At 41.0% G+C, this 25594-nt stretch overlaps 2 protein-coding genes across 5 annotated transcripts in view; one reads left to right on the forward strand and one right to left on the reverse strand.

The window, feature by feature from the left end:
• Positions 1 to 8030, forward strand: part of TM6SF1 (transmembrane 6 superfamily member 1) — a 22761-nt gene extending 14731 nt beyond the window's left edge. For all 4 annotated transcript variants that reach the window (XM_085303469.1, XM_085303466.1, XM_085303467.1 and 1 more), the window contains 2 exons: positions 723 to 842; positions 6197 to 8030. In XM_085303469.1, the coding sequence (XP_085159595.1) occupies positions 723 to 842; positions 6197 to 6388 (312 nt within the window). In that variant the 3' untranslated portion in view covers positions 6389 to 8030. The remainder of the gene's footprint in view (positions 1 to 722; positions 843 to 6196) is intronic.
• Positions 8031 to 9334: 1304 nt separating this feature from the next.
• Positions 9335 to 24437, reverse strand: HDGFL3 (HDGF like 3). Its single transcript, XM_085303677.1, has 6 exons — positions 24355 to 24437; positions 23157 to 23279; positions 19751 to 19889; positions 18280 to 18438; positions 16538 to 16684; positions 9335 to 11208 (listed from the first exon to the last, which is right to left on the reverse strand). Exons 1-6 carry the CDS (start codon positions 24435 to 24437, stop codon positions 11089 to 11091), a joined length of 771 nt encoding a protein of 256 aa, XP_085159803.1. The 3' UTR covers positions 9335 to 11088.
• Between the last annotated feature and the right edge of the window lie 1157 nt (positions 24438 to 25594).

A 25594-nucleotide genomic window follows, 5' to 3' on the forward strand; every position in this document is an offset into this window, starting at 1 on the left:
AATAATCATCACCCTTCTTTAAAAGGGCAATGCAGACTTTCAGTCTGGAATAATGAAGCAAAAATTAATGTAGTAGGACTAGAGTCCTTAAACTCACTTTATGCTTCTGTCTTCAGTGACACACTCCTTTAAAAGTGATATTTTTTTTTACAAAGCCTATTTACATGAACATTGCAGAGGAGAGAGTAATTTCATTTAGGTTTCTTAGTATTTGCAAGGTTGTCTTTCTTTTGCAAACCTTGCGGTTGTATGGGGGCAGTGCCTGAAATGATAAAGTGCAGAACCCAAAAAGCTCTGGTGGACCTGTTCTTGGTAGGCTTGAATGCATCTCGCACTCCAGAGGTGGAAGTGCTATGGAGCTTGAGAATTGGGCACACACCTGTTGGACAGTGAGTTAGGTCAAGCCAGGTTTAGTGGCATGGCCTCAGAGATGGAAAGGGGGGTAGGAGGAAGCATGTCCCAGGATGAAGGGGATTTGGGTGGGACAAAAAGACAACAGACATCAGTATTAGTTGAGGCCATAGGGGAGCTGGATCCAGTTAACAGCATCCAGGTACAAAATTCTTCTCTCAAGAAAGTTATAGCTGCAAAAAGGCCTGGGAATCATTGCTCCAAGGAGTGTGATTCTTGAATAGTCTCAGTTCCTCAGTCAGCAGCTGTCTGATTTTTAAATGCATCTCCCTCATACTGCAAAGCAACTAATGTTTCTGTTTAAAATGCAGATGCTGGCATACATGTTCTACTCTGTGCCATATTATGTGATTGCACTATATGGCCTACTGGTGCCTGGTTGTTCCTGGATGCCCGATTTAACCCTTATACATGCTGGAGGACTAGCTCAGGTATTTCTTGTAATATGTTCACTCTTGAGTTGCTGGTGAATACATAGAGAACTACAGAATGCATAAGGGGCCCAGTGCTTTACCACTATCATGCTGATTTTTGCCTTGTAGCTTAAGATAACTTTTTATATCTATAAAGAACTAATTTAAGGAAGTGTAGCATCCAGCTTATTACATGTCTCTAATGGCTGCATTCTTGCTTTGGTAGACTTTTCCCCTTTGACAAAATATTTTTATTGGACTCATTTAAACTTTATAAAGCATCATGTAGTCTTTAGCTGAAGCCATGAAGAAAGCCTGTTTCAAAGCTGTAACAGTGGACCATGTTAAAAAAAATCATAGTATATGTTGACAAACTAGGTAGTTTGGAAAAACTAAATGAAAAGAGTACCTATGAGTCACCTAAATTAGACAACATTGGTTGAGGATCTTGGTACAGCAGTGGAAACATCCCAGGCAACACATYACAATAACACTAACACATGCTCACATTCCCAAAGGCTTACCAAAGATCATGCTTTCGTAACTCATTCTGCTTTGCTTCTCTTAAGTGATCATAGTTCATTACTAGTTGTTGCTGATGAGTATGAGAAGACTAAAAGAAGAAAGTCAACAAGAACTAGTGAATTGCCTCTCATATCATACAGATAAACATTTGACATTTGAGATGGTAACAACTAATTGATTTGTTCTGTATGTAGCAAATGAAATGTGCTCTGAAGATCCAGACAATGTAGAAAAAACACGTATATAATCCTGTAACAGTAATGAGAACATAGGAACACAGCAGTAAGTGTAATTTGAGTACTGCTATTAGACAAACACGGACCAGCACTTTGTTCCCCATGCCAGAGATAACAATCACAGATACCAACTGCAATCCAGTTTAACTGTCCAGTAAGGACAGGGGAGTGACTGTTTATTTTCTGTTTGTGAGCAACTACCACAGAGAATGAGATGACTTTTTGTTTTTTAAATAGCTTATACAGAATCTTGAATCATCAAACTATCAGAATGGAATCTGGCAAATATATTAACGGAGAGTTTATGATACCTTTTGAGCATCTAAAACTTTATACTGTGTTTGGCCCAAATCTAATCTAAAAAAAAGCACAAGACAACTAAAGTAGGCAACCCAGCATCAGGAACCTCTCTCTACTGACAGACTACTTGGGTTTCATGAATTCCCCAGGCAGTCAGGAAAGAAACCACTCATTATAGATTATTTATCACAAGGGAAAGTCAAAACATGCCATCAAAACCTTGCAAAATTACAAAAATGCTCATTCTCAGACTGGATTTTTTTTTTTTTTTTTAAAAACTGTTTCCCATAACACACACTTCTTTTAAATGGCATTTTGTTAATGGCATCTTGTATCTGTATGATTAAGCTATGCAACATTTTATTGCTGAAGCCTAAAAAGATATTCTCCATTGTCCTTTGTGGCTTGGTTTCCGGATAACGCTAATTTATAAGTTACACAAGGAGGGGAAAAGCTATTAGTAATCCAAAGCTAATGCTCATGTATTTCCGTTCTTACTGTTTGAAGCTTTTCTTGGGCACAAGCAAAAACTCTGTGGGTTGACAAGAATTAACCAACTAGAAGAACAGCATGTTGTTGCACTCCCCCAATATTTTCCTGATTCAAAAAACCCCGTCTTTAGAGTGTTTTTTCCCCCCTGTTGAGTTTCTTTTAAAAAAAGTTGAGTTAAATACCACAAAAGCACTTCCCAATACTTAAATGCACTGCAGAATGAACTTCAGAAATTTCATAACTGAAAATGACTTAACTCATTTGACTTGTTCAATTGTGAGCAACTCAGAAAGAAGTGTGTGATGTATAATGAATTGAGGGCTCACTTTTAGATATTTTTTAAGCCATTCTGAGTCACCAAACACTATTTCTACATTTGTCTACACTTGCAATTTTATTTAAAATATACGTAGTTTTTGAAACATGTTTTGTCTTCTCTTATGAGCACAGGCCTGAAAAAGGTAGAACACTAAAGAAGGAAACAGGAGGCATTGCCCCATATGAACTAACACCATTTAAAATTTTTTTAATTTAAAATGATTTTTTAAAATTATTTTTAAAAAATACATACTTTTTGCAGATAGTCTCAAAGTGCCATGTGATACATCTAAACAAAGAAAAGAGTGTGTGAAAGTGCCTAGCCTTTCATGGCATAAAGGGAAATATCCCTTTTAATACTTGGTGTTTTTTTCCAAATCACATACATCTCAGTTTGAATTATTCTGTTACTGATATTCAGACTCCAGAATAGGTTGGGACACTCTGGGCTTTCTGAAGCTGTAGAAACAGCTTTTTAAATGTCACAGGACTAAAGTACCAGGAGCTTTGATTACACAAAAGGGTTTGAATAGCCTCTGTGAACTTGATGAATTGGTGTTCACCTGTGCAAGTGAATTGTGTGAGAAGAGTTCCAACTTCTTGAGCCATACTGCTACACATCACTCTTTCTGCTTCAACTCCTCATAGCCCCCTTCCCTTCCCTGCTCTGAGATGTGGAAGGTTTTTCTCTCCTTCTCCAGCCAATTGTTTTACTTAATCTTTCAATCTCTGTTTTAGCTAGTTTCTGCAGTGCCTCTTGTCTACAAGGGAACTAAACCCAAGGAACAGATGTCACCAGGTTGCCTTCTCCCTGCTCTCTGTCGTGGCCTTTCTTAGGCTCATTAGACCTGGGCCAAACCCCTCTGAAATCTCTAAAAAATTTTATCTGMTTTTAGTAGGTTTTAGAGAGAGAGTGCACAGAGTGAAGGAAGACTCCAAACCTTTTTTCAGGCCTTTCTCTTTCCCTAACTGGAGGGCTTTCTTGATTGCAGGCCAACTCCAAGTACTGCCTATGAGCAATCTACAGCCAGAATATGGTAAAATCTAATCCCAACTATTTCATACAGACAACAGCTAAATTAGTTCCAGGCATATGGAAATTGCAGTTGTTGAGTTGAACAGCACTAGACCTCTTACAGTTGTTGTGGAATGGCCTGATTCGCAGGCTGACCAGTGCTTCAAGATTTTAAAGAAGTTTGGACATTAGAGAGAGAAGGCTGTATCAGAAGTTTACCTGAAACAACTTATTTGCTTAATTTTTCATCCAGAGTTTGGGTTTCTGATTTTCAGCATTCTCCACTGAAAGAGGTTTCAATAACAGAAAGCACCAAGGAGTAGCTTAAACTACTCATCTTTAACTAATGCCAGCTCAGTGCAAATCAGGCATAGTGATCTGGAACGACTAACAGCCCTTACTGCTTAAAGCTATGGATTTGGTGGGAGTCTGGTATGTGAAACAAGAACTGGTTTAGGCTACTAGGGAATGATTTAATATACCCCCCCACACACTCTCCAAAAAAGAAAGAGATTGTAGACATAACACAGTCTCCATGGAGGTAAATCAATTAAAGAAAAAAAAATAAAATAAATCAGTGTGGTGACTTGAACATACCTGAACATCCTCCCTGATAACAGAAGAAAAGCAAGGTGTTAAGCTGACAAACAAGTCTAATAAACAGTAACTTCTCCATATGGTGCCTCATTAGCCAGTAAAACTCTATTTGGACTGCAAATAGAACAAAAGGTAACAGTCATCCCCTCCCCCCCCCATGCTGGAAACTCACTAATGCTTCTTGGCTTTTGCTGTAAGAAAGAAACCACAAAATACAGCCTAGACCTTAAAGCCATCTAGGAGGCTTTGGGAATTCTGTGTCTGAGATGAAAGAGATTCTCCCAGAAGCAGAACTACTTACAGTACTTTCTGACAGGGCTTGTGACCTTTTCTCCAAAGTGCTGCTGGCCATGCTCAGAGCCAGCAGGACCTTGTAACCCAGTGGCACTTCTCTATAGAAAGTATCTTGTTCACCCCAGAAGAGGCCCTAAAGTACTACAGGGAGGCTGTTAGTACCTACATAAACATCAGATGGCCCCAGGCCTCCTACTCTAAGCCAGATGGTGGCCGTCTAACTCCTTGGGAAAGCGTTACCTCAAATACTGTAGGCTGCCTGCTCCGAGATGGCTCCCAAGGTGAGGAAAGGTAGCAGGTATCTGAGCAAGACCACACAGGCACCTAAAGCTCTGAACCAGGTGAGAACAAATAAGCTGCTATGGACAAGCTGACTTWTTAGGCTGATACAAAAATGCTGCTGATAATGTGCCCCTGAACATCTGTTTACTGAGTAATAGGTATTTACAGAAACATGCTAAGTGGCACTCTGCTGAAGTGTGCTTGTGGTTGATTTCTTTGATTACTGTGTTTCCTAGCTCAGGTTTGCTAGATCAGCTCTCCCTCTTAAGTGGGAGTGGTTACAATCTCCTAAAGACCAATTTGCTTTTCTGTTTTAACCTATGGTCTCAGCCTAACCACTTGCTTAAGGGGTGTTTATTAAGACACCTGCACTGTATTTCACTATTAACTTTGCTAACCATGAACTGAATTGTGTTTGTGAGTCCTAAATAACTCCTGCTGAAGTCAGAAGAGCAAAGACAATTTGGCCAGAGTGCACTCCACTGTATTACTAAAATCCTGGCATCCCTTTCTCCTGCTCTGCTTCAGATCAAATTGTTGTTTATCTTCTCAGAGTTCCCTCTCCACTGCTAACTAACTAACTAAATTTGGACACACAATAGTTAATGTGAATGAGCTGTTGCTTGAAATAGTAGGTAACAGATGGAGACAAAAGACAGCAACAATTCTGGTGCTTCTAGCTTTAAATATTTGTTTATGCTAAAAATATGCTTCAGCTCAGCAAGGTTCTCTGCATATAACCTTCACTGTAAACTTAACCTGCACTTCAGAACTGCCTGCTTCCAGCCCAAAGGCCAAATTTTGCAGAAGTTTTGTGAAACCATCAGGAGTTCTGGGATTAGTATCTGCAAGACTGAGTCTAAGATTTTTTTAACTTTTTTTCCAAGTTTTTATTTTCTACGTGTATTTAGAGGGAGTGCCTGTTTGTTTCTTGTTGATGCCAAACAACTTCCAGATAGGTGGGTGCAAGTCCTACCCCACTGCTGTGCTGAGACGGAAGAAAGCAGGTCTCTGCACTGATGCACGCTTCCCGGGCCATTTCCCTGGGGAATAATCAGGGACCCTGTTGCACAAATTATCATCCATTAGCCAAGGACGGAATCCTACACATGGTGTTACATCAATGACTGAATGCCTGTAGCTCAGACTGTATTTTTATACTGCTGTGCAAAAGTATAATAGATAATTCAGGAATAAAAGGGTTGGCTTGGAAGATGTCACTGGAGATGCATACTTGCATGCAGATTATGCTGTCTTTCCAAAATATACATCAATTTTACCTTTTTTAATATATACATTATATACAACCACAGGCTCAGTTTTCCCATATTGGTGCTTCTCTTCATGCTCGAACTCCTTACATCTACAGAGTCCCTGAAGAGGCAAAACAGGTTTTTCTGATATTGAACGTAATGTATGGGATTCTTCCCCAGCTGTTGGCTTACAGGTGTGTCAACAAGCCAGAGTTTTTTATGAAACCAAAACAAGAAGAAAAAACGGAATAGCGCCACTGCTTTCAGTTCCTCTTTTTGGCTGTGTACATAACTGGCTTTGGATGTAACTGGACTAGTCAAGTGGAACCCAAATGAAGTGTGTAAGATGTGTAAAATTGCACAATTGTGTGAAGCTGCGCAGTCTGTTTATCCTACTCAGAAAAGGGAAAATAAAGACAACTGCCTTCAGTATCACTTCTCAACATTTTGATTTTACATCACAGTAAATAATAGTTCATATAGCTATTCTTAAGCTGTTTTGACATTTTTAGAAATATTGCATGGAGTTAAATAATAATGATGTCAGTGCTTTGCTTCCATACACTGAAGGATATCAGTGTTAGCAATTCACAAACAAAGCTACTGTAGAATTTTAAGATCAATGTTTTTGAAGTGTCAAAAATTAACATACATAACTCTGTCACATGCACATGTTTTATTTGTCAAAAAGTATGTCTGGTGGGTCAGCCTTGTTAAAAATCCCAAGAAATCTTTTAAGAAGCAGTCAACTCTCATGGTAAGATTCCATATATGATAAGCAAATCATATAGTTTTGTTAATACTTTTAAGGATTCAATTCTGCTTAAAAGACTACTCATCTGCTTAAAGTTAAGCATGTGCTTATTAGCATTTCTGAACTGGGCATGTGCTCAGTACCGTTAACAACATCAGCCCTTACACAACAGCATGCATTTTCAGAGAGGAGGGTTTTTTGCTGTGTTTCTCTATGCAGCTACTTTTGCTAATGATGTTAGGTCATAAGCAAGTAGCAGCAGACACAAAGACCTTGGTTCATGTGGTTTATGTTTCCGTTTGCAATTTAGAACTATTTYTATGACTTCTGTGGGTGTTTATACTAAAAACAATACATTTAGTGCCTTTCTCACAGATGAAATTAGCTGATATATTTTAACCAGAAACACTTTATTTTGGGGTGTTTGATTTTGGATGTTTTTAGAGAATTTTAATTTTCTTTTTAAACCTATTCAATAACAAGAAAGTACCAGCTCATGCACATGCATGTTGCACCCTACACTGGGGGACTTTCAAAGCAGAAAGAAATTCATGCTTGAACACTCTCCAGCTGAACACYGAGTTCACAGAAGTGCTCAGCAGAGAGAATCCATGGTTTCATACCTGTAGCCAAAGGGGCAGGTCCAAAATAATGACAACATCTCTCAGTCAGTGTTCCTTGGCAAAAAGGAGCTGATGAAATCATTTCCTCCAGCACCCAACCTCCCTGGTGTGGACTCCCTCAGTATATGCTAGAATTCGGGACAGCTCCACGTCCAAATGTCTTCGCAAGAAAACAAACCCAGAGCTGTTGGGCATGCTGTCTCCCAAACAGGTAATTGAGCCTCTGATGTTACTTCTAATGTTTTTAAAGAAACTTTGAATACATTCAAGGTGAATTTAATAACCTCCTGTTATCCAGAAAAGGCAAAGTACAGAAAAAAAAATAAAGATCTCACCTGCACTTGTATCTATTATGGTCAACTCATGTTAACAGAATGTTTTGCTTTAATACTTGACTTACATTAATACCTCACATTATTACACGTATGAAGCCAAATATGACGCTAACTTAGTTGCTTACAACCTCAAACCTTACTCCCAATACACATTCCAATAAATTTATTCTGTAAAAACAATACATTTTTTTTGATTTCTTTTTGTTTTCTTTTTTGTTTTTTTGTTGTGTTTTTAAAAGTTTTTTACAGTAAACTCGTCAACTACAAACCTTGAATACGCAAAAGATGTTCCAAGGACAAGCATAACAAGGATTGATAAAACCAGACTAAATATGTTTTCACAATAAAAGCTGGCATAAAAATAAATAAAAATCTCTATTATCACAATAGCAACAATAATGTACACAGAATAATGGATTTGGAATGCTTACTTACTAGTCTAGTTCTATTTCCAAAAGGAAAAAAAAAGCCAGAATGACAGCATCCTTTTTTAAGCCTTTCATTATTTAAAATTGATGTTTTCTTTTGGTTTCCCATAGGGTTCTATATCACAGTAAGCTTAAAAATGGAAAGCATCCAAATGAATGATCTCAAATTGTGTTGGCATTGGAAAAAATCCTTGTATTAATCTAAAGAAACACAAAAAGACTTTCACTAACTCCACATATAGGAACTAAGTCAGATAGTGTACATTACATCATGATTTTGAGAAGTATTAAGAGTATAACTAGCTAGGTACTTCTAATAAGGAAAGGTATTTTATTACATTATTGAACTTTGCAATGATCTCAAATGAAGAAGTTTTTCTTTCTTTCATGTTGTAAACTGATTAAAAAGTAAGAATGGATATAGGGCAAGTTAAAGTTATGTCTGTAGGTGGAAAATATTCTTGTAGCATTGCATGTAGGGGACTTGTTTCTATGATTTACTTATTTTTAAAAAATGCTGATTTAGAATGATTTAATTTGGAGTTATACCTTTTCTATTTAGAAAAGGAATGAATCTAAAACATGTTCAAGTATGCAGTATCTTCATAAACCTCAGCCACTGGTAAAGGGCAACTTCATGCAACCAAATAATATGAAAATCAAAAAATAACCCTTAGAAAAAAGGGTAAAATGTCATTTCTGCAAACACAACAGATAGGAATGTGAATAATGTGCATACAAACTGGGATGCTGTTGATGATACTAATGAACAGATGTGGTGACTCATATCAAATCCAAGAATATTAGACAACCAAACATGTAACCTTCTTGTGTTTTCCCTTAATATTCAGCAGTCATTATGTTGGTTAAGTCTGAAAGAGAGAAAAAAAGAGAACCATATTTAATGTAAGAAAAAGCAGGCTGCAGCAAACTTCCTACACTTCAGACTCCCAGGTACAGTAACTACGTGGTCTGTTTGAGCAGAAATATTTTTTCTAGAGAAAAATGCTTATGTTACATCAACTAAACATACCGCTACAAAATACAGAAGAAGAGAGTTTAAAAGTAAATATTTAGGGCTTTATTCAAATAAGCAGCTTTAGTCATGCATGTGGTTTTTGTTTTCCCCAATCATTTAATTAAGAATCTTGCAGTAGAGTTCCAACACCACCAAATTTGGAATTTTTGCATTACAGTACATCATCAATAAGCCTAATGCAAAGGGTCAGGAGGTCACTGCCGTATCCTGGCACCCKGCGATGGGAAGAGCTTGTGCTGTTCGAACAAGCGCGCACTTAATAAGCAYGAAGACACAAACACAGTTTTCACAGCTAACGTATCTGCATGTTACTTCCGGAGAGGACACGGTTCGGCTCGGTGTCCTCTGTGAGGGGATGACAGAAAAGGAAGGCACTCCCACTTTTTGACCGATTCAAGGTCAGCTCTTGCTTCCATTGACATTTATGGGAAGGGGATCASACTGTCCTCATGATGTGGCAAGTGTCTCCAGGGCTCATTTTCTTCATATTAAATAGAGATAGCAAAACCCCCAGTGGGAGGAAYACGTTATTTCTGCTGAACAACATGAAAACCTGGATTGCTACATGACTACCTAGCACTGGACAAGACCTCTCCTCTCTAAGGAAGGGCGAGTGTGAACGCTCATCCCCCGCAGCCTGACAGACGGAAAGAAACACAACACACAGCCAGTACGAAGGAGTTAATGTATTTGGTGTGATCATCCAGGAAAAAAAAAGACCCAACATCAAGGAGTAAGAGATGGGGGTACAGGGTAAATCCACTGGGGAAGACGGGATTTTCATTCTAAACAGGATCTGGAAGAGAATATGAAAAAGAGGACATTTTAACATCCCTGCACTAGCGGTTTCCTGCCTAAGCTCTCTCCCTCGCTGGGTCACCATTCCCGACTGCATCAGGTGCCACGGCTAGAGGGGACGACGCCTGTCTGTCCCCCAGGGCAACCACACACGGGCGCCCGCGCAGGGCTTTGGCCCCCTGTCGAGGTGCCGCACTGCCGAGCGGCTCGGCTCGGCTCGGCTCGGCTCGGCCCTCCCCAGGGCTCTGCAAAGCGCTGCCACGCGAGCAGGCCCTACGGGAACCCCTGCTTTCCGCCTGGGAGGTCCTGCTGCACCCTGCCCGACAACCCTTCATCGGGGGTGGTTACAAAATGCTCCTGCATGGAGTCGCAGCCCAGAGGAGCGTGCCCTGCGCCCTCGCCCCCCWGCCTCGCCGCGGCTCCCGCTGCCACTGCTCTCGCTCCTGCCCAAGAGTCACTGAGGYTGTACTTACAGACGCTTTGGAGACGAGGCTTGGAGGGGGTCGCTGCCTTTCCTCTTCCTCTCCGAGGGAGGTGCAGGCATCCATTAAAACAATCACAAAATGATTAGTCAGTCAAATCGTGCCTCCCACAAAGGCTCTTAATGACAGCTGCTACCCAGCATTACGGAAGGACGGGTGCTGAAGCAGCCCTACAGCATCGCTCCCGGATCCAGTGAAGAAAGGTGTCCTCTCGGAGTGCTAACGCGCCTCGGGGCCAGGACTGGGCAGGCACCGCTCCCTGCGGGTGCTGCGAACGTCGGTAATTCCACTGCCCAGTGCGGCACCGGTACGTCTGCGGGGCCCGGAGAGCACAGGCGCCGCGCGCAGGCCGTCTCCAGCGCTCACACAGCCTCCGGGACCATCTTCCGTCCCGACGCACGCGGCCCTCGAGCCCCCGCGCCGGGCAGCCACCGCCGAGCGGGGCCGCAGCACGGCTGAGCGGCTCCCACGGCCTCCAGGACTTCACGTCTCCTCAGAAACAGATTAACTGGGAGCATTTCTGTTTGAACAAGTCAGCTGTACTGTAAGATAGGCTGCAAAGCGTGCTGTGCTGACCAATGCCGCCGCGCACGGAAGAACCAGCAGAGTCTGGCTGATGTAAGGGAAAAATTTCAGTAATCAGTGCAACCGGACACGAAGCTACAACAGAAGGGCAGGGAATACAGGGAGCAGGGAACAAACCTAACCCCCCAGACTGCCTTGGCTTCTTCTGGCACTGAAAATTCTGTCCTCAAAAGTGTCCAGCAAGTGACTTTGCCATCCTGAGCTTTAACTCCTGTTGGATGGGCAGCAGGGTAATTACTTGCTCTGTACTCTTGTTACTCAGTGTTGGTTTGAGGTCACACTGGTTACCGGTTTCAATACAGACAGAGATGCAAAGGGTGTATGTCATTTATACCAGCCGCTTTCATCTCTGCTTGTATTCAGACATTTTCTTAGGTTATGTCCCACTGCCTTTTTCAGGAGTGCTGTGCTCCTGAGCTATTTGAAGACACCACGCAACACACCTCTTTAGAGCTGTGGTTGAGAGCATGCTCCTATTTGATTTTTAACATAGAAATTTACACTGTGTAACAGTTAAACACATGTTTACAAATGTTACCTGGTTTGGAAGGGTGTATTTTAAATAACTTCAAATTCCTGGAAAAATTTTCAGACAGAAATTTATATTCCATTTTACTTTTCTGGCAAAATGCCCACGCAACGCTTTTATATTGAAAAGAGCCCTAAATGCTATGCTTTTAACGCTGCTAAAATCCCAAACCTGCTACGCAGTTTACCCAGCGTTATTCTTGAGAAGGAAGGAAGAGCGAGAGCGCCAAACACCTCAGAGCCACAGCAGGGGAACACAGGGAACCTGTATTTCTCTGGCATGGTTTGGCCATTACCCGGTAGCGCAGGAGTGTTTTAGCAGTTACTGATGGGAGCAATGTCCTTCTCTCACAGCAGTCCTGGAATTGTTGCTACCCCACCAGAACATCACAACAAAAAATGTGTCTTGGACACAGGCTGTTTTAAATATGTTCTCCCAATTGCAATAGTATCAGATGGCAGTAATTTTGGACCAGATTTTGATCCCCTTATTCATGCTGGCAAGCAGTTGCCTCCACAAATAGCTCCACTGACTCCTATGTTAGTAACTGATTGTCAGTGTGAGTAAAAAGATCACAGTCCTTTACCCCACTTTAATGTTCTAGCTGTCCTCGGAGCAAAAACCCGTATTTCATTTCCCAGAAATCTATTATYTTTCAAAGACTCAGTAAAATCATTCGCCACCTGAAAGACAACTGCGTGCGCCCTTACACAGAGGAAAGGCAGGCTTACACGGACAGAGTGCCCAGCTCACCAAGACAAGTCTGGCCCGCAAAGAAAATAATGAATATTGAATGAAAACCTGGCCACACAGCCACACTGACCGTAACATTCAAATACTGCCTAACAGGCTGCAGACTACAGTCAGCTTTAAAATATCATTATATGGGTATCCAGAGCAGTAAAAAACAGTTTAGGTGTTCAGTTATAATGTTTCAGAGTTATGGCAGCCAAGAAGCAAACACACAAGTAACAGGAGATACATACGTGGAATGAAAATCTGATGCCATGGATTCACTGATTTATGAGCTAATTTTGTACCACACAAAGTAAACAACACAGAGACAGGAATACCTTTCCATGGGAATATTCTGTTTATGGGTACTTTGAGAAAGTCATAACACTTTAGTATCTAAGAACAGAGGACTCTTGTCACTGGGGGGCTGTGACTCTTGATTTGAGCAATGTCAGGGATAGGCTGCCATAGCCAATATATGATTAATTAATCAATCTAATAAAACTGTGAGTTCAGGCTTTGCATCTTTCTGGAGAGAGAATCAGCCAAACAGCATAGGGGAAGGAGTCTGAGAAACAGGTAGTGCCAACATGGAATTATACATGGTGGCTGAGCCAGAGAAAACTGTCTCACCTGCTGAGACTGTCTCTAGTCCTCAGAAATGGGAGGGAAACTAAAGGATGGAGATGCAAAAAGAAAGCAGCTTTTTCAACCCCAGGGAGAAAGAAAATCATGAGTCAAGCCCTTGAACAAGAAATTGGCTAAAAACAATCATCATAGCTTTGGAAGTACTTTTATTTGCTATGAGTTTTGAGTCTTCTTCTGGCTCCTACCACCTGGAGGTTAGAAATTTCATTAAAGAAAGGTGAAGATGCTCCTGCAATCAAATCATTTGACGCCAGCAGTTAACCCTCATAATGCTGAGGGTGAAAGTACAATTAAGTGGCAAAGTTCCCTCCTATCTGAAGATGAGAAATGCGTCTTCAGCCTGTAGTCCAGGCATTAGGATGCATAATTATTATCTCATCATTATTAAGAGAAAAGCTGCCTGTGTCCTTTGGGTAACTGTTGCATGGTCAGAGACCTTGGAAGCACAGAGCAGAGGAGCTCCAGCTCTCCAGGACTCTCAGTCCTTGGGCAGTGCTGCAGCGAAGGTCAGCCGAGCGTGCCGGCCGCCTAACCATCCCTCCGGTCTCCATGGCCTTTTATAGCTTCTGCTGTTAGACATCTTTTAAATGGCCATCATCATGGCAGGCCAGTGGAACAAAGCATGTCTACCCCTGAGATCAGGGCTCTGAACTGTTGTTCTTACTGACTCTTAACATTCATAGCACTTTTCTACAAGCTATTTTGAAACTACCACTTTTCTGGTTTCAGTCTCAAGCGGTTCCTGCTGACCTTTCGAGGACAGAGGGAGAGGGTGTGCACTCAAGTGCTCATTTTTGTGTGCTCTTGGCGCCATCTTATGGCCAGAGAAACCTCCTGAGCTCGGCTGTCCTCTCACAAGGACAAAGTAATCTAACTCTTCAACACTGTATGCAGTTCCTGTGCAGCCCACGGCTGCAGGAAGCCCGTTTTCTTCCAACTGGGTGTTACCAGTCCAATGCTCTTCTCACAAGTTAAAAGACTCTAAAGAGACTGTAATTTCAGCTATATTTTTTTTAACAGATCTGGATGTGATTCTGAGTTCTTATGTGTGAATGTGAAGACCAAATCCCACTCTGCCAGGCATGTGCCAGCCTTTTCCTGTGTTCCTTTCTACAAGTTAGAAATCCAAGTGCACAGACTGGCAGGGGCTCAGCATGCTCTGCAGACCCTCAGAGAAAATATGGCCCCAGAACAGCCTGCGATTACCACAGAAAGTAAATCTAAATAGAACCTGTACGACTGGCTGTTTAACACAAAGCAAACAAACCAACACACACCAATAAAACCAGATTACCGCTTTCCTAAGTGTTTTGTCTCTGATAAAGGCTTACCTTCTGAAAAGGCATCTAATTCRGCTTTGAGGACACCAAGACATGGAGGGTCCCCTCCTGATCTGAAGAGTTAACTTTACTACTGAAAGAAACGCTGAAGAGGATTTAAATGTGAACTGCTGGTTTTGCAGGAGAAATGGGCAAGTTAAAATATTTGTATCAGGATACAAATTTCTCCAAACCCGTCTGTGCTTTGATCTTAAGTTGCCCTGAAAACCATCTCTCTCTGTCCCCRTTACTAAAGCTTCGCTTTTTCTGTAATATTAAAAGCTTCCAAGATCTAGTTAAAGACTTGTCATTCATGTTTGAAGTCTGCTGAGGCTGAAGAAATCAGAGCAGAGCAGAGCCAGCTCCACAGGTGGGTATGGCAATGTTTACAATTTTTCTGTGGAGTTGGTACTGCCAGGAAGGACACAGCAACTGTCGCCTGTATTCTAGCACAGAGGCTGAAATACTGGCAATCTTGAAAATGCTGCAGAGCAACATGAAGTTCCAGCATGCTGGATCTACTTCTCAATAGTTACAAGCATGTCATATACAGGAGGAAGAGCTATATGAATGTCACCACCAATACAGCCAACACAGTATGGGACTTCTCAGTCACTTAATCTGTGACTGTTCAAACTCAGTAAACATTTGGTCCTTAAACGGAGAACAGGCCGGAACTTCATAGACACATCCTCCTCACCGCTACAAACAAGGGAAGCAAAGCAGGCCCTCCTGAACTTCAGATGGACATCACAGTCAGGTTTCACACACTGATACCTATTTGAGAGCATGAAAATGTCTCAGCACTCACTAGCCCAGAACATGATCCACACACATACTATGCACCTGCAACAGTCATAAGCCCCAGACCCCTGAATTATGCAGGTGAGGTGCTGGGAAGGCACAGCTGGGTGCCGTGTATTGTTGAGTTAGCCTGTGGCTCAGGCCTGGTGCTTGTTCAGAGTGAATACAAAAGGGTGAGGCTATGTTATCTTCCTGACCCCAGAAGCTACACATGGAAATCTTTACAAGGCTAAGAAGCATGAAATGTATACTCTGTATCTCAGAGACATGGAGAGAGGGAGCTCTGGGAGGAGTCTTTAAGTGGGAGACAACAGCAGCTCCCCAGAGGTTGTTTTGTGAGAAAGGGCTGAGGCTGAGCATACAACTGGGTGCTAAAGCMTCTCTGCAATGTTAGAGGAGAGCCGGTTTCGTCCGTTTTGCTGGCTGGTTTCGTCCCACACCTGGGGATTTGTGTCACTCAGCAGCTCCTGCAACAGCCCAGCCCAGCTGCCCGTCATACGGCAGGACTGTGGCATGGGAACCCCGCCAGAACTGGTTCTGAGCCATGAGTAGAGTAAGAGCTGTAAGCACTGCAGCACTGAGGCTTYTTCTGCTCCAAAGGCACAAAAATAGTACCAGTTGTTAAAGGTGSCTGACGACTAACCAATTCCCCTGCCAATGACACAGCTTCGCAGCCTACCTTTTTGTTGTTGCAGTCACAATGAAATAATACTGACATGAACACACGACTGACACGAACATGGATGCAGGTTATTTTCTGTATCARGCTGCTCTGGAGCAGACTGTATATACCCTCTCCTTGGAAGAGCACATCCCAAGGCAGGACCTGCCTTACAACCCACACTATGCAGATTCTGACTTTCCTGTAATGCACATTTACATGACTCCTCATGAACTCCAAACAAGTCAGKAGGATTGCACAGATTTAAAGCAAGTGTGAAAGAATAAGCAGGCTCCCACTGTTTAGCAAGCCAAAACGCATTACGCAAATGGTCTGATTCTGCTCTCACATCAGTTTTGCATCATTCCAGCTCATGGTTTTCAGTGGAGTTACTCTCAACTGACATCGATGCAAGCATCAGAACAAAAATAATGCGTATTATATCTGTTCTCATTCAGTCTCGAGAGCAAAATTTGTATCAGTACAGGGACCAGTCCCATGTTTCTGTTCCAGACACATCATTCTGAGCACTTAAATGGAATGTAAAAAGGTCTGCACACGGTATGTGCAGGTCACTGCAACGCAGTGCCTTTCACCCCTAAGTCCAAAGCCCTGTGGTAACAAACTGCACGTGAAGTGAATTATATTAACGGTAGATTACCCCTTCACTGGTTTTCTGCAAATCTGAAGAAGTGTTTCTTGTGTCATTGCCTGCGTCTCCAGCATCAGAGCTGCTCTTATTTTCTTCCTCTTTGCAGTCCTTATCATCTTCATCTCCAGGAGATTTCCGTGACTGCTTGGAGGATTTCTAAAAAGATCAACAATAAAGTTAGAAAGTAGAAACTGTGTTTCAAACACAGAACAACACTTTTGTAATGTACGTGCTCAGTTGTCTGATCATGTGGCTCCTTGTTAAAGGTAAATGCTGGGGAGGATATGTGGGGTGAAAAACATTTTTCAGGTGAAGTAGTTGGAGTTACTGCCATCAGTGAAGTGAAAGGAGAAATTCTGTGTTCGAGACAGGTTGGCGACACAGTCAACTGTAAGGCAGGAGTAATAGGAGACAGGTATTAGTGTTGGGTCACCTGTAGGTTTTGTTAGTTAATGAAACAGATGGTGCCAGCTTGACAAAAGTTTTGATTAAACAGAGAGATGTAAAATGAGAATAACATTAACAGAGCTGCTTTTCATACTTTTTTTTAGTACTGTCAGCTTTAATATATTAACATTAAAGCCATGTGTAACCAATACATCTTTTCTGTTCCCTTTATGTTACACAAGTCTACAATACAAAAGAATCAGTTGTGGCATTAAGCCACCATTTTCCTAATCCTTTGTTAGCCTAGAGTCTTCTGGAAAGAAGGTGGTAGATCAGCCCTGAATTTCTAATATAAAACATTCAAAGGGGGTGACATTATTTCATACATATTCTTCAGTGGATGTACCATGAGAACTCCCGTTCTCCCCCAAATTAAGCTCAGATCAAATTAGTTTATTTGTTTCTGTTTCATTTATTTTTCACTTTCAGTAGAATAACATGAACGTGGATGCGTGTGACTCTGCCACACCTTCCCGAATTTAACAAAGGGATGCAATGGAAGCAAAGGACAGACTTGGAGGCACACAAAACTGGAAGAAATGCCTATAACATTTTCTCTTTCACGTCGGTGACAAGAGAGCAGCGGATTTGAACCAACTGTTGTCACCATATAGGTAATTATACTGACCAGCTGTTATGAGGCAGTTTGAGGCATATTACTCTTAACTTTCTCATTTTTGCTGTTACTTAAATATTTACTGGCAGGTAGGCACTTTATCTCCTAATTGAGTATCCCACTCCTTGCTTACAGAATTAGTTCTTCTTCCCTTCCTCTCTGGATACAGTATTGAAGTATTTACATACAGCTACAACAGGAGTAATTAAGCACACATGACCCTCCCGTATCTTCTACCATGGTGCRTGGGGCACTTACACTGGAGATGGGAGAGGAAAGCTAGAGTTCTCCCAGACAGGCAACAGACTTGAACTCATGTCTCCCAGAAGGCATGCTCCTAAAGCATTTTTCTTGCTTTTCAAGTGGAAATACCTATATAAAGTGATCAAACCTCTCAATGCTTTCCTCCAAAATATGAGCTCCTCTGGCGAACTTCGCAAAGATTTTCCTTCCAGACTCTCTGAACTGTTTCCTATACTTCTACCTCCTCAAAGTGTGGGCACCACAACTCGGCACAGTATTTCAACTGCTGTCTACCATAGCCAGATCACTTCCCTGGGCCTGTTTGAATGCCATCATTATGGTATTGGAATCAAAATGCTAGAGAAGAAAAGACAGATTGCMGTGAGCTGCACAGTGTCTTGATTATAAATGCACATGAGTAACAATGGAAAAGTTCAGAGATAACCTTTGAAGTGTAGGATTTTTTTCGTTTTGAGCCTGCTTTTTCATTCTTTCTTTTGCCTTTTCCATCCTCTTCTACCCGATCACCTTCCTCTTCACTGCTGGCATCTGCTGTATTTCCTCCTTCTCCCTCAGTTTCTGATGAGCTCTGTTGCTGAATTGCCTTTAAAATAAAAAAACAACAATAACAACAGTATCATTATAATCTATTAATTAATTTTTGTTCTGTATTGAACATAAAAATACTGATAACAGAGAGCTTACACTTTAATCGTTTTAGTCAGGAAGGGCTCAGGTTATTCTTACAATTATCAAGAAGGRCTGCACAGGCAATTTTTGCAGGCATCACTTGAAAGGAGTTATCAGATGCAGATTCTGGGATAGCATGTTCTTAAGGATTTGCACAAAAACACAAGATCTGATAACAAAAGTGTGCTTGCTGGAGAACTAAGGATTGTCCAGTGCAGAAACCTAGCATGGTCTAATTTGGGCAAAACTACGGAAACTCTAAGGCTCTAGCTGCATACAGGAGAGACAAACTCAGGAGAAAAAGATGGCTGCTATAAAACCCCCAAAAGGGCACAATCTCTGTGACAGTAAAAAGCAAATGCTGACCAGAAGACTGTCAGAGAACTTTTGACCCATCTCCCACAGTCTAGTCATTAGATTTTTTTAAAAAATTCCCAAGAGTACATAAAACATCTGCAAGGCTGAAAATATGAAACAGGAGCAGGGAGGAGCAGCAGCTTGTCTGCAGGTGGTCCATACCACTAGTTCGTAAGGTTTTGTGCTAATAATGTAATAGGTGTTCTTCATCTTTTGGAGGTGATTTCTGTGTTCAAAGGACCATATTTTTTTAATGAGAAAAGTTCTTTGGTTTCATGTGGCCCACTGACTACTTTTCTTCTCTCCAGCTTGACTGGCTTTTTATTCCTGATGTCCAACAGGGAGAGCTGTTGTACAGCAGCTACTATCACTTAGCAGCAGCTTAAACCTCCACCTTCTCACCCCTCACAATTTCAGCAGTAGTGTCCTATGTGTTATACATTACCGATGTAAAAATCAAAAGTGCAGTGACCTTAAGGTCTGTGTAAAATACTCTGATTTTGATGTAAAAATGAACAACAGAAAGAAGAAGTCACAAATTATTCATGTTTATACTGGAGTAAATAAAACCTTCCATTTTTAATTCAGCTAAATCTGCTGCAGAATTTTCCACTTCACCACCCTAGAATATCACAGAAAGCAAAGGGCCCTGCAATATGATTGAAGTTCAATTTGTCACACAGTGCAAGACCACATTTTTCTTTATATTACACAATTATACTTCAATCACCAGCTGTGAAACTTTTCTAGCTAACTCTTCACCAAAACTAGGACCTTCTATCACCACTCATCCAATGTTTACATAGATAAGAAGTCTTATAAGAGGAAAATAAGAAAGATAAGGAGGAACAGAAGGGAAACTCATTTACCTGATATCCAGTAAACTTTACTCCAGGGTTGTTTTCTATTTCCCACAGGCCTTCATTAAATCCTTTTCGTTTGTTCGACTTCCCAAACTTATCTTTATATTCTTTATATGGGAAAAGGTCTTTGGGCCCCAGGAACGCACTGCATTTTAACAAAGGTAGCATTCAAAAAAGGACTTTAATTCCTTCTCTTCAAATTAAAAACATTAACAGTGCAAATGTTTTCCCTATTCTTCTGCTCATTCCATTAAAATTTTTTTACATGCTGGCTTTGAGTTACTGCTGTGAGTCTGATTTTATGGATTGGCTCACCATCCCAATGTTTGATGTTACAAAATCATGCTGAGTCTCTCTAGAAACAACTAAAACGAGTCTCATTTATTATATTAACTACTGCTGGGAACTGGCACTTGAACAGTTTATGAAAGGGATTATATGACGTAATTGCCTGCAATAGCAAGGGACCAAACTTCCAATCCTATGTGTTACAAATCCAGAAAGGCCTAAAAATAATACCATATGAAAAGTTTAAGCATGTAAGGAATGCCTAGAACCCATAAGCCAAAACTCATCCCTTACAATACTGCACAGAAAAAGCAGTGACATTTATTGTTATCTATATTGCCAGTAAGCCTGGGAGCTTCTTTCATGGAATAAGCCCCCCACATGTTAGATCCTGCGCGAACACAATGAAAATGTTCTATTTCCCAACATTATAATTTCATATAAGACAAGAAACAATGGGTGAATATAGGCAGATGAGTAATACAAGGAAACAATGAGACACACAGGGTGCTTGTGGCCAAACTGTTTTTTAGACAGCACAGCAAAGGAGGGATTTTGTACTCTGCTGCTGCAGAAGTCAGCTATGCGCTAAGCCAACTAATTTCAGACACAGGCATCTTAGTGCAAGGAAAAAGAAAAAAAAATAATGGTTTATCCTACTTTTCTACCTATTTTACTGTAAAAAGTTAACTTCATACATACAACCAAAGAAAGCGTCATTTCACATTCATTGGCTATCTATATCCAGTATGTTTACCGTGCTCTGCATCATGGTACTGGGATGGTTAAATAAAATATACATTAAAAACAGTGAAGATGAAAAAATCGTTCATTCCCACACGGAAGATTCTATGTCACAAACATAAGAGCGTTGCTGAGCAAGGCGCAGCGTCCTTCATCATAATCACCGTCCTACTTTCCTGATGATCTTTGCAATTAGTGTTAACTCTGTGGTCTCTATTACCACGGGATCTTGGAGCTCCACCATTTATAACGCATTTATTCTCATACTATCTTCGTGAGGTAGGTGAGTTCTCCTTCTTTACAGACGGGCTTCTGAGGCACAGAGATTTGCCCAAGGTCAAACGCAAACYGACAGCAGAGTACAGAGGAAAACTCAGCTCCCTTGAGTCTCTAATACCTTATCTAATACTTTAATCACAAGATCATATTTCTTCCTTGCTGTAAACATAATTTCAGATTAATTTATGCCCTGATTCCTCCTAGCATTTATGAATGTGTAAAGTTTCATTCACTTAAAYGATCCCATTGGCCAAGAAATTTGCCAGTACAGAGCCAACGGGTGGATAAAGGCCATAGCTGACAAATCTCTGGGGGAAAGAACTTTCTTCCTCTTAACTATGTTTGAGACAGAATGGAATCCAAACTCAGTTGTCTCATTGAGAAATACTTTAATTATAAAATGCAAGGCCAAAAATGCATTTCTACTTCAAATCCAAATCATCACCTTCAAAAATACAGATGTCTTTTTAATATTAGAGGCCACCAGAGCAAAGGATCTGAAAATACTATTTTATCTACACTTTTGCTAATACTGAGAGATGTTTCCTTGTCACCAAAAATACATACAAGCATTTTAATACAAATAACAAAGGAAAACTTTGAAACTTAGAATGATCCACCTTAATTTAGCTGAACATTAACATATGGAAATATTTCTGCAGCCTTTTATGTAAATTGTATTATAAATTGTATTATAATTGTAAAATACTTTTTGAAACGTTGTCACTGGAAGGGTACAACAGTTTTCACTGTTCTGCTATAAAACTAATGAGCTGCAAACCACAGTTCTTTTTTAATAGTTATGCTTTGTAAATTATTAAGGTAGTAGCTACAAAATGTTTTCTTGTTTCAGATGTTATAGTCAGATCGCAGGCTAATAAAATGCAGAACAAAAGAGATTAGCAGTTTGGGATTCATTTGTTTTAGAATAAACTTGGTCAGAATTTTTTTCTCAGAACATTTCTCAAAAAGGTTTTCACTCAGAAAAAATAAAATTATATTTTGGTTTCTAATTTTGAAGTACCATAGGTTTATTTTAAGATCATCTTTATTCTTTTTAGATTATTTCATGACAGCAGTAGTAGATCACAACATACTGAAATACCAAATTGTTTCACTATAGCAATAGGGGGAAATATTTTAACTAGAAAAGAGACTAGTCTGATCTTTATTTAAAAAAACTGCCCTTAAAGCCTTTAGAAATGAAAAATGATTTATGAGCTCTGGGCCATATTATGTTCTGGAATAATGTTAACGTTTGAAAACAAACAAATTTTGAATGAAACTTTGAAATTCTAAAGCTGAATTTAAAATATCACCAGAACTTCATTTTTTTGTTTCATTTTTCATGTTTCTACAAAGCATGTTCCCCACAATTGTGAAAATAAAGATTTTGAAAAGTAAATATTTAATAAAAAATGGAAATTATGGGTTTTTTAAACTAGCTCAGTGCACAGTTTAGAAAAGCCAGAGACCAGTTACACTATAATTCTGAACTTCTGTACTTCCTAGCAATTACTGTGAGACCTAACTTACCCTTTCTGTTCCAATCCTTTTCTTTCCCTATAGGGTCAGCTGGTTCAGTTCTTCCATCACTTCTGAGAGCTCCATGCTATCATATTCCCAGCACAAATCTCAGAAGAATACGTATATTTAAAGCTATTTGAGGTCTATGTGAGACTCTGTGGTCAACTCTGCTCCCTTTCATTTTACCAACTATCAAACAGTTGTCACACAACAAGAACCCGAAGATGTCTGAATTCAACATGCTGGTGTCTCCAGCGTGTTGCTCCAAGTAAAATGTATTTTGTCTTAATATCTGAGTTCAGATAATTCTTTACTAAATTTATGCTAACACTTATATTTACAGGAAACATAGAAACTGATTATTATTTATGCTCAGACTACTGCATACCACCCTGGCAGCAGTATTCACACCTACTTGCAGGTTCCACTCCCATGTGTTAATATAAATGAGAGGCTACAACTCTAGTCTCCCAATGGTTTCAGTCAGGATCTGTTCCAATAAAGCCACTGGAGCTGACTTAAGCTGAAGTGAAAGAGGATATTTTCAAAGGAAAGATCATATTCATTCACTTACGTTTCATGGGTCCCAAAAAAGAAGATGGGGTATTTATTTGCTGGAGGCTTCACAGCTCCCTCAGGGAGTTCATCAATCTGTGAGACAGAAATGGACAAAGAATTGTCACCAAATGCCGGGTCCCTCGTGACCGCCAGGAGAACCGAGAACCATTAGTGAGCCCTGAAAACACTAGTGCAGACATCCTGCATCCTTGGGAGGTCCCGTTCTGAGCTGTTCATGGCTGCCTTCAATTTCAGCACGTGTGGGCACTTGCATGTATCTCAGTGAGCATGGACCTATGCTCAGAGAGAAGGGCCGGAGCACGCAAACAGCATGGCTGTAGCAACCTGTTGACAACCTCCCAGAGCAAACCAGTGCTGCTCTGGCACCGAGCAGGTACAACAGCAGACGTCACATGGCAAGTGTCCATCACACTGCACTGCCAGACTAGGTTACACCAGTAGCCCTGCTATTAGAGTACCCAAACCCAAAGCACATGTATCTCATACCCACAGTTGTACCAGGGAGGAACCTCATGTTCATATAGACAACTTCAGTAGTATCTTTATGAAAAATACGAGTCATATGACTTCCTTTAATGTTTGCATTTGTGATATACAAAAGGGATTTGTACTTCCTCTGAGATGGGGCAAGGAAAGCAGCTGTTGATTATTCAGTCAAGCAGGCATGTTAGCATACGACAGAAACTTCAGTGAGACAACAGGAAAAAAAAATCAATGAGCAGACATGAAGTTTTAATGACTTCATGGGCATTATAATACATGAAGGCAATAAAATCAAGTCTGTTTAATTTTAGTGTTAAATTCAGATACTGCTTCATCAAAGGCATCCAAGCCCAGAGGGCAATCCTGTCTGTCTCACATGGCCACMTAAATAACTTATACAATAAATGGGGAACAGATGGCATCTCTGAGAATCTGCAGAGGGAAAACCAGCCAATCTCATGTTGGTGCTTCTTGGTCGTGATGGTGGTATCTAGTGTAAATGCGTAATGTACTGAAAGGAGCAAGGTCTGTGACTCTCCATYCCCTGGAATATCCTAACTACTGCCCTCTGGTCATCATTCCTCTTTGCACGCCATCCCTTCCTTCCTATTCTCTCTTGGCATCATATCTCTCAAGACAARGCTGCACAGCAACTCAGGGGAGGGATGGTTTGAGCGCTCTCCTGAGCTACAGAAGGGATTGGGACAAACCCCTCAGGAGGCACAGGACCTAGAATCCAGTCTCCCAGTTCCTGAGTGACAGTATTGATGATGAAGCACAAGGTCAGGCTCATGACTATTAGTCTTGTCTGTATCTAATTATTTAATCTTCTCCAGGGGAATAAACAGAGTCCAGGTGCCTACCTCACAAAAACCAGAAACATAGCACAGCTTTAAATAAGATCTAAGAGCCTGTCTTCCCAGAAATGGCACTTCTGAGCCTATGTAGGCACCTAAAACTAAATGCCCAGGGAACTCGCAGGCTAAGCAGAGACAGCTTAACGAATCAAGATACCTATGGGGCAACATGAGAGAGCAGGTGAATGGCTTGCTGCCTGGGTCTTAGGCAACCCAATCTCAGCATAAGCATACTGAATCCTGCCAAATGACACTGTAACTGAAAACAAAGTGCTGACATACCAGTGCTGCAAGGAATCTGCTCGTCACTGCAGAACGGAAAGGGAACCCTGCACGGTTTSTCTCAGGAGGCCAGGCCCACAGGTGTTCACCTTTTCCTTTAGTGCCTGAGGACCCCAAACACTGAATTCTTTTTGACTAATAAACACCAGATTGTTTTCAAATGATGTTCACTTTCTCTGTAAAGCATCTGCTGACTRCACAGTTCTTGAAGGAGCACGAGCTCTGATAAGAATTCAAGTCCTTTTGGTCCTGTTGAAAGGCCACCAGCTGGCGACACTGAAACTAGAGCCACGCTTGGAGCTGTAGCTTCACAGGGTGCCCTTCTGCAAAAGAAATGGATGTGACTCTTTTAGGCCTAAGTGGAGTATTCTCTGAAGTTATGCCAAGACTAGGAGATGCAACCACGTGCTGGCTCCTTTCTGCAGACCCAGGAGCACAGAGTCTGCCACCCCGCTAGCGTGGCGTGTGGATGAGGAGTCCCTGGGACACCGGACCATACGCCTGCATGCACTCGCTGCACAGCCCAGGTGCTGTGTGGGAAATTTGTAATGGTCAGAGGTATCACACACTTTGTGAGTGTAGCAATTTATGCAACTGAAATTATTTACTAAAGCTAATTAATTGATAAATAAAAGGAGAATATATTATTTAAATGCACATAAAAAAGAATATATATTGGCTGAAGATGGAAACTAGCATTCAGTTTTAGTTCAGTTGTGTGTAAATAGACACAGAAACAACATGACAGGCTGTTCTGGAGGTATTCTTCACCACCAAGAATATATAGAGGAGAGCTTGCCAAAGACGCTGC

The sequence above is a fragment of the Rhea americana genome, unplaced genomic scaffold (assembly GCF_003343005.1).
Source record: "Rhea americana isolate MKP2758 unplaced genomic scaffold, rheAme1 scaffold_2, whole genome shotgun sequence".
NCBI classification, from domain to species: Eukaryota; Metazoa; Chordata; class Aves; order Rheiformes; family Rheidae; genus Rhea; species Rhea americana.

Bases quoted from the DNA above. Each gene is read 5' to 3' on its own strand.
- HDGFL3 (XM_085303677.1), bottom strand. From the start codon at position 24,437: ATGAGCCTGACCTTGTGCTTCATCATCAATACTGTCACTCAGGAACTG. The intron at 19,890-23,156 runs GTAAGTGAATGA...GTTAAAATGCAG, and splicing joins TTTTTTGGGACCCATGAAAC to TGCGTTCCTGGGGCCCAAAG. The intron at 18,439-19,750 runs GTAAATGAGTTT...TTTATTTTAAAG, and splicing joins TAAAGTTTACTGGATATCAG to GCAATTCAGCAACAGAGCTC.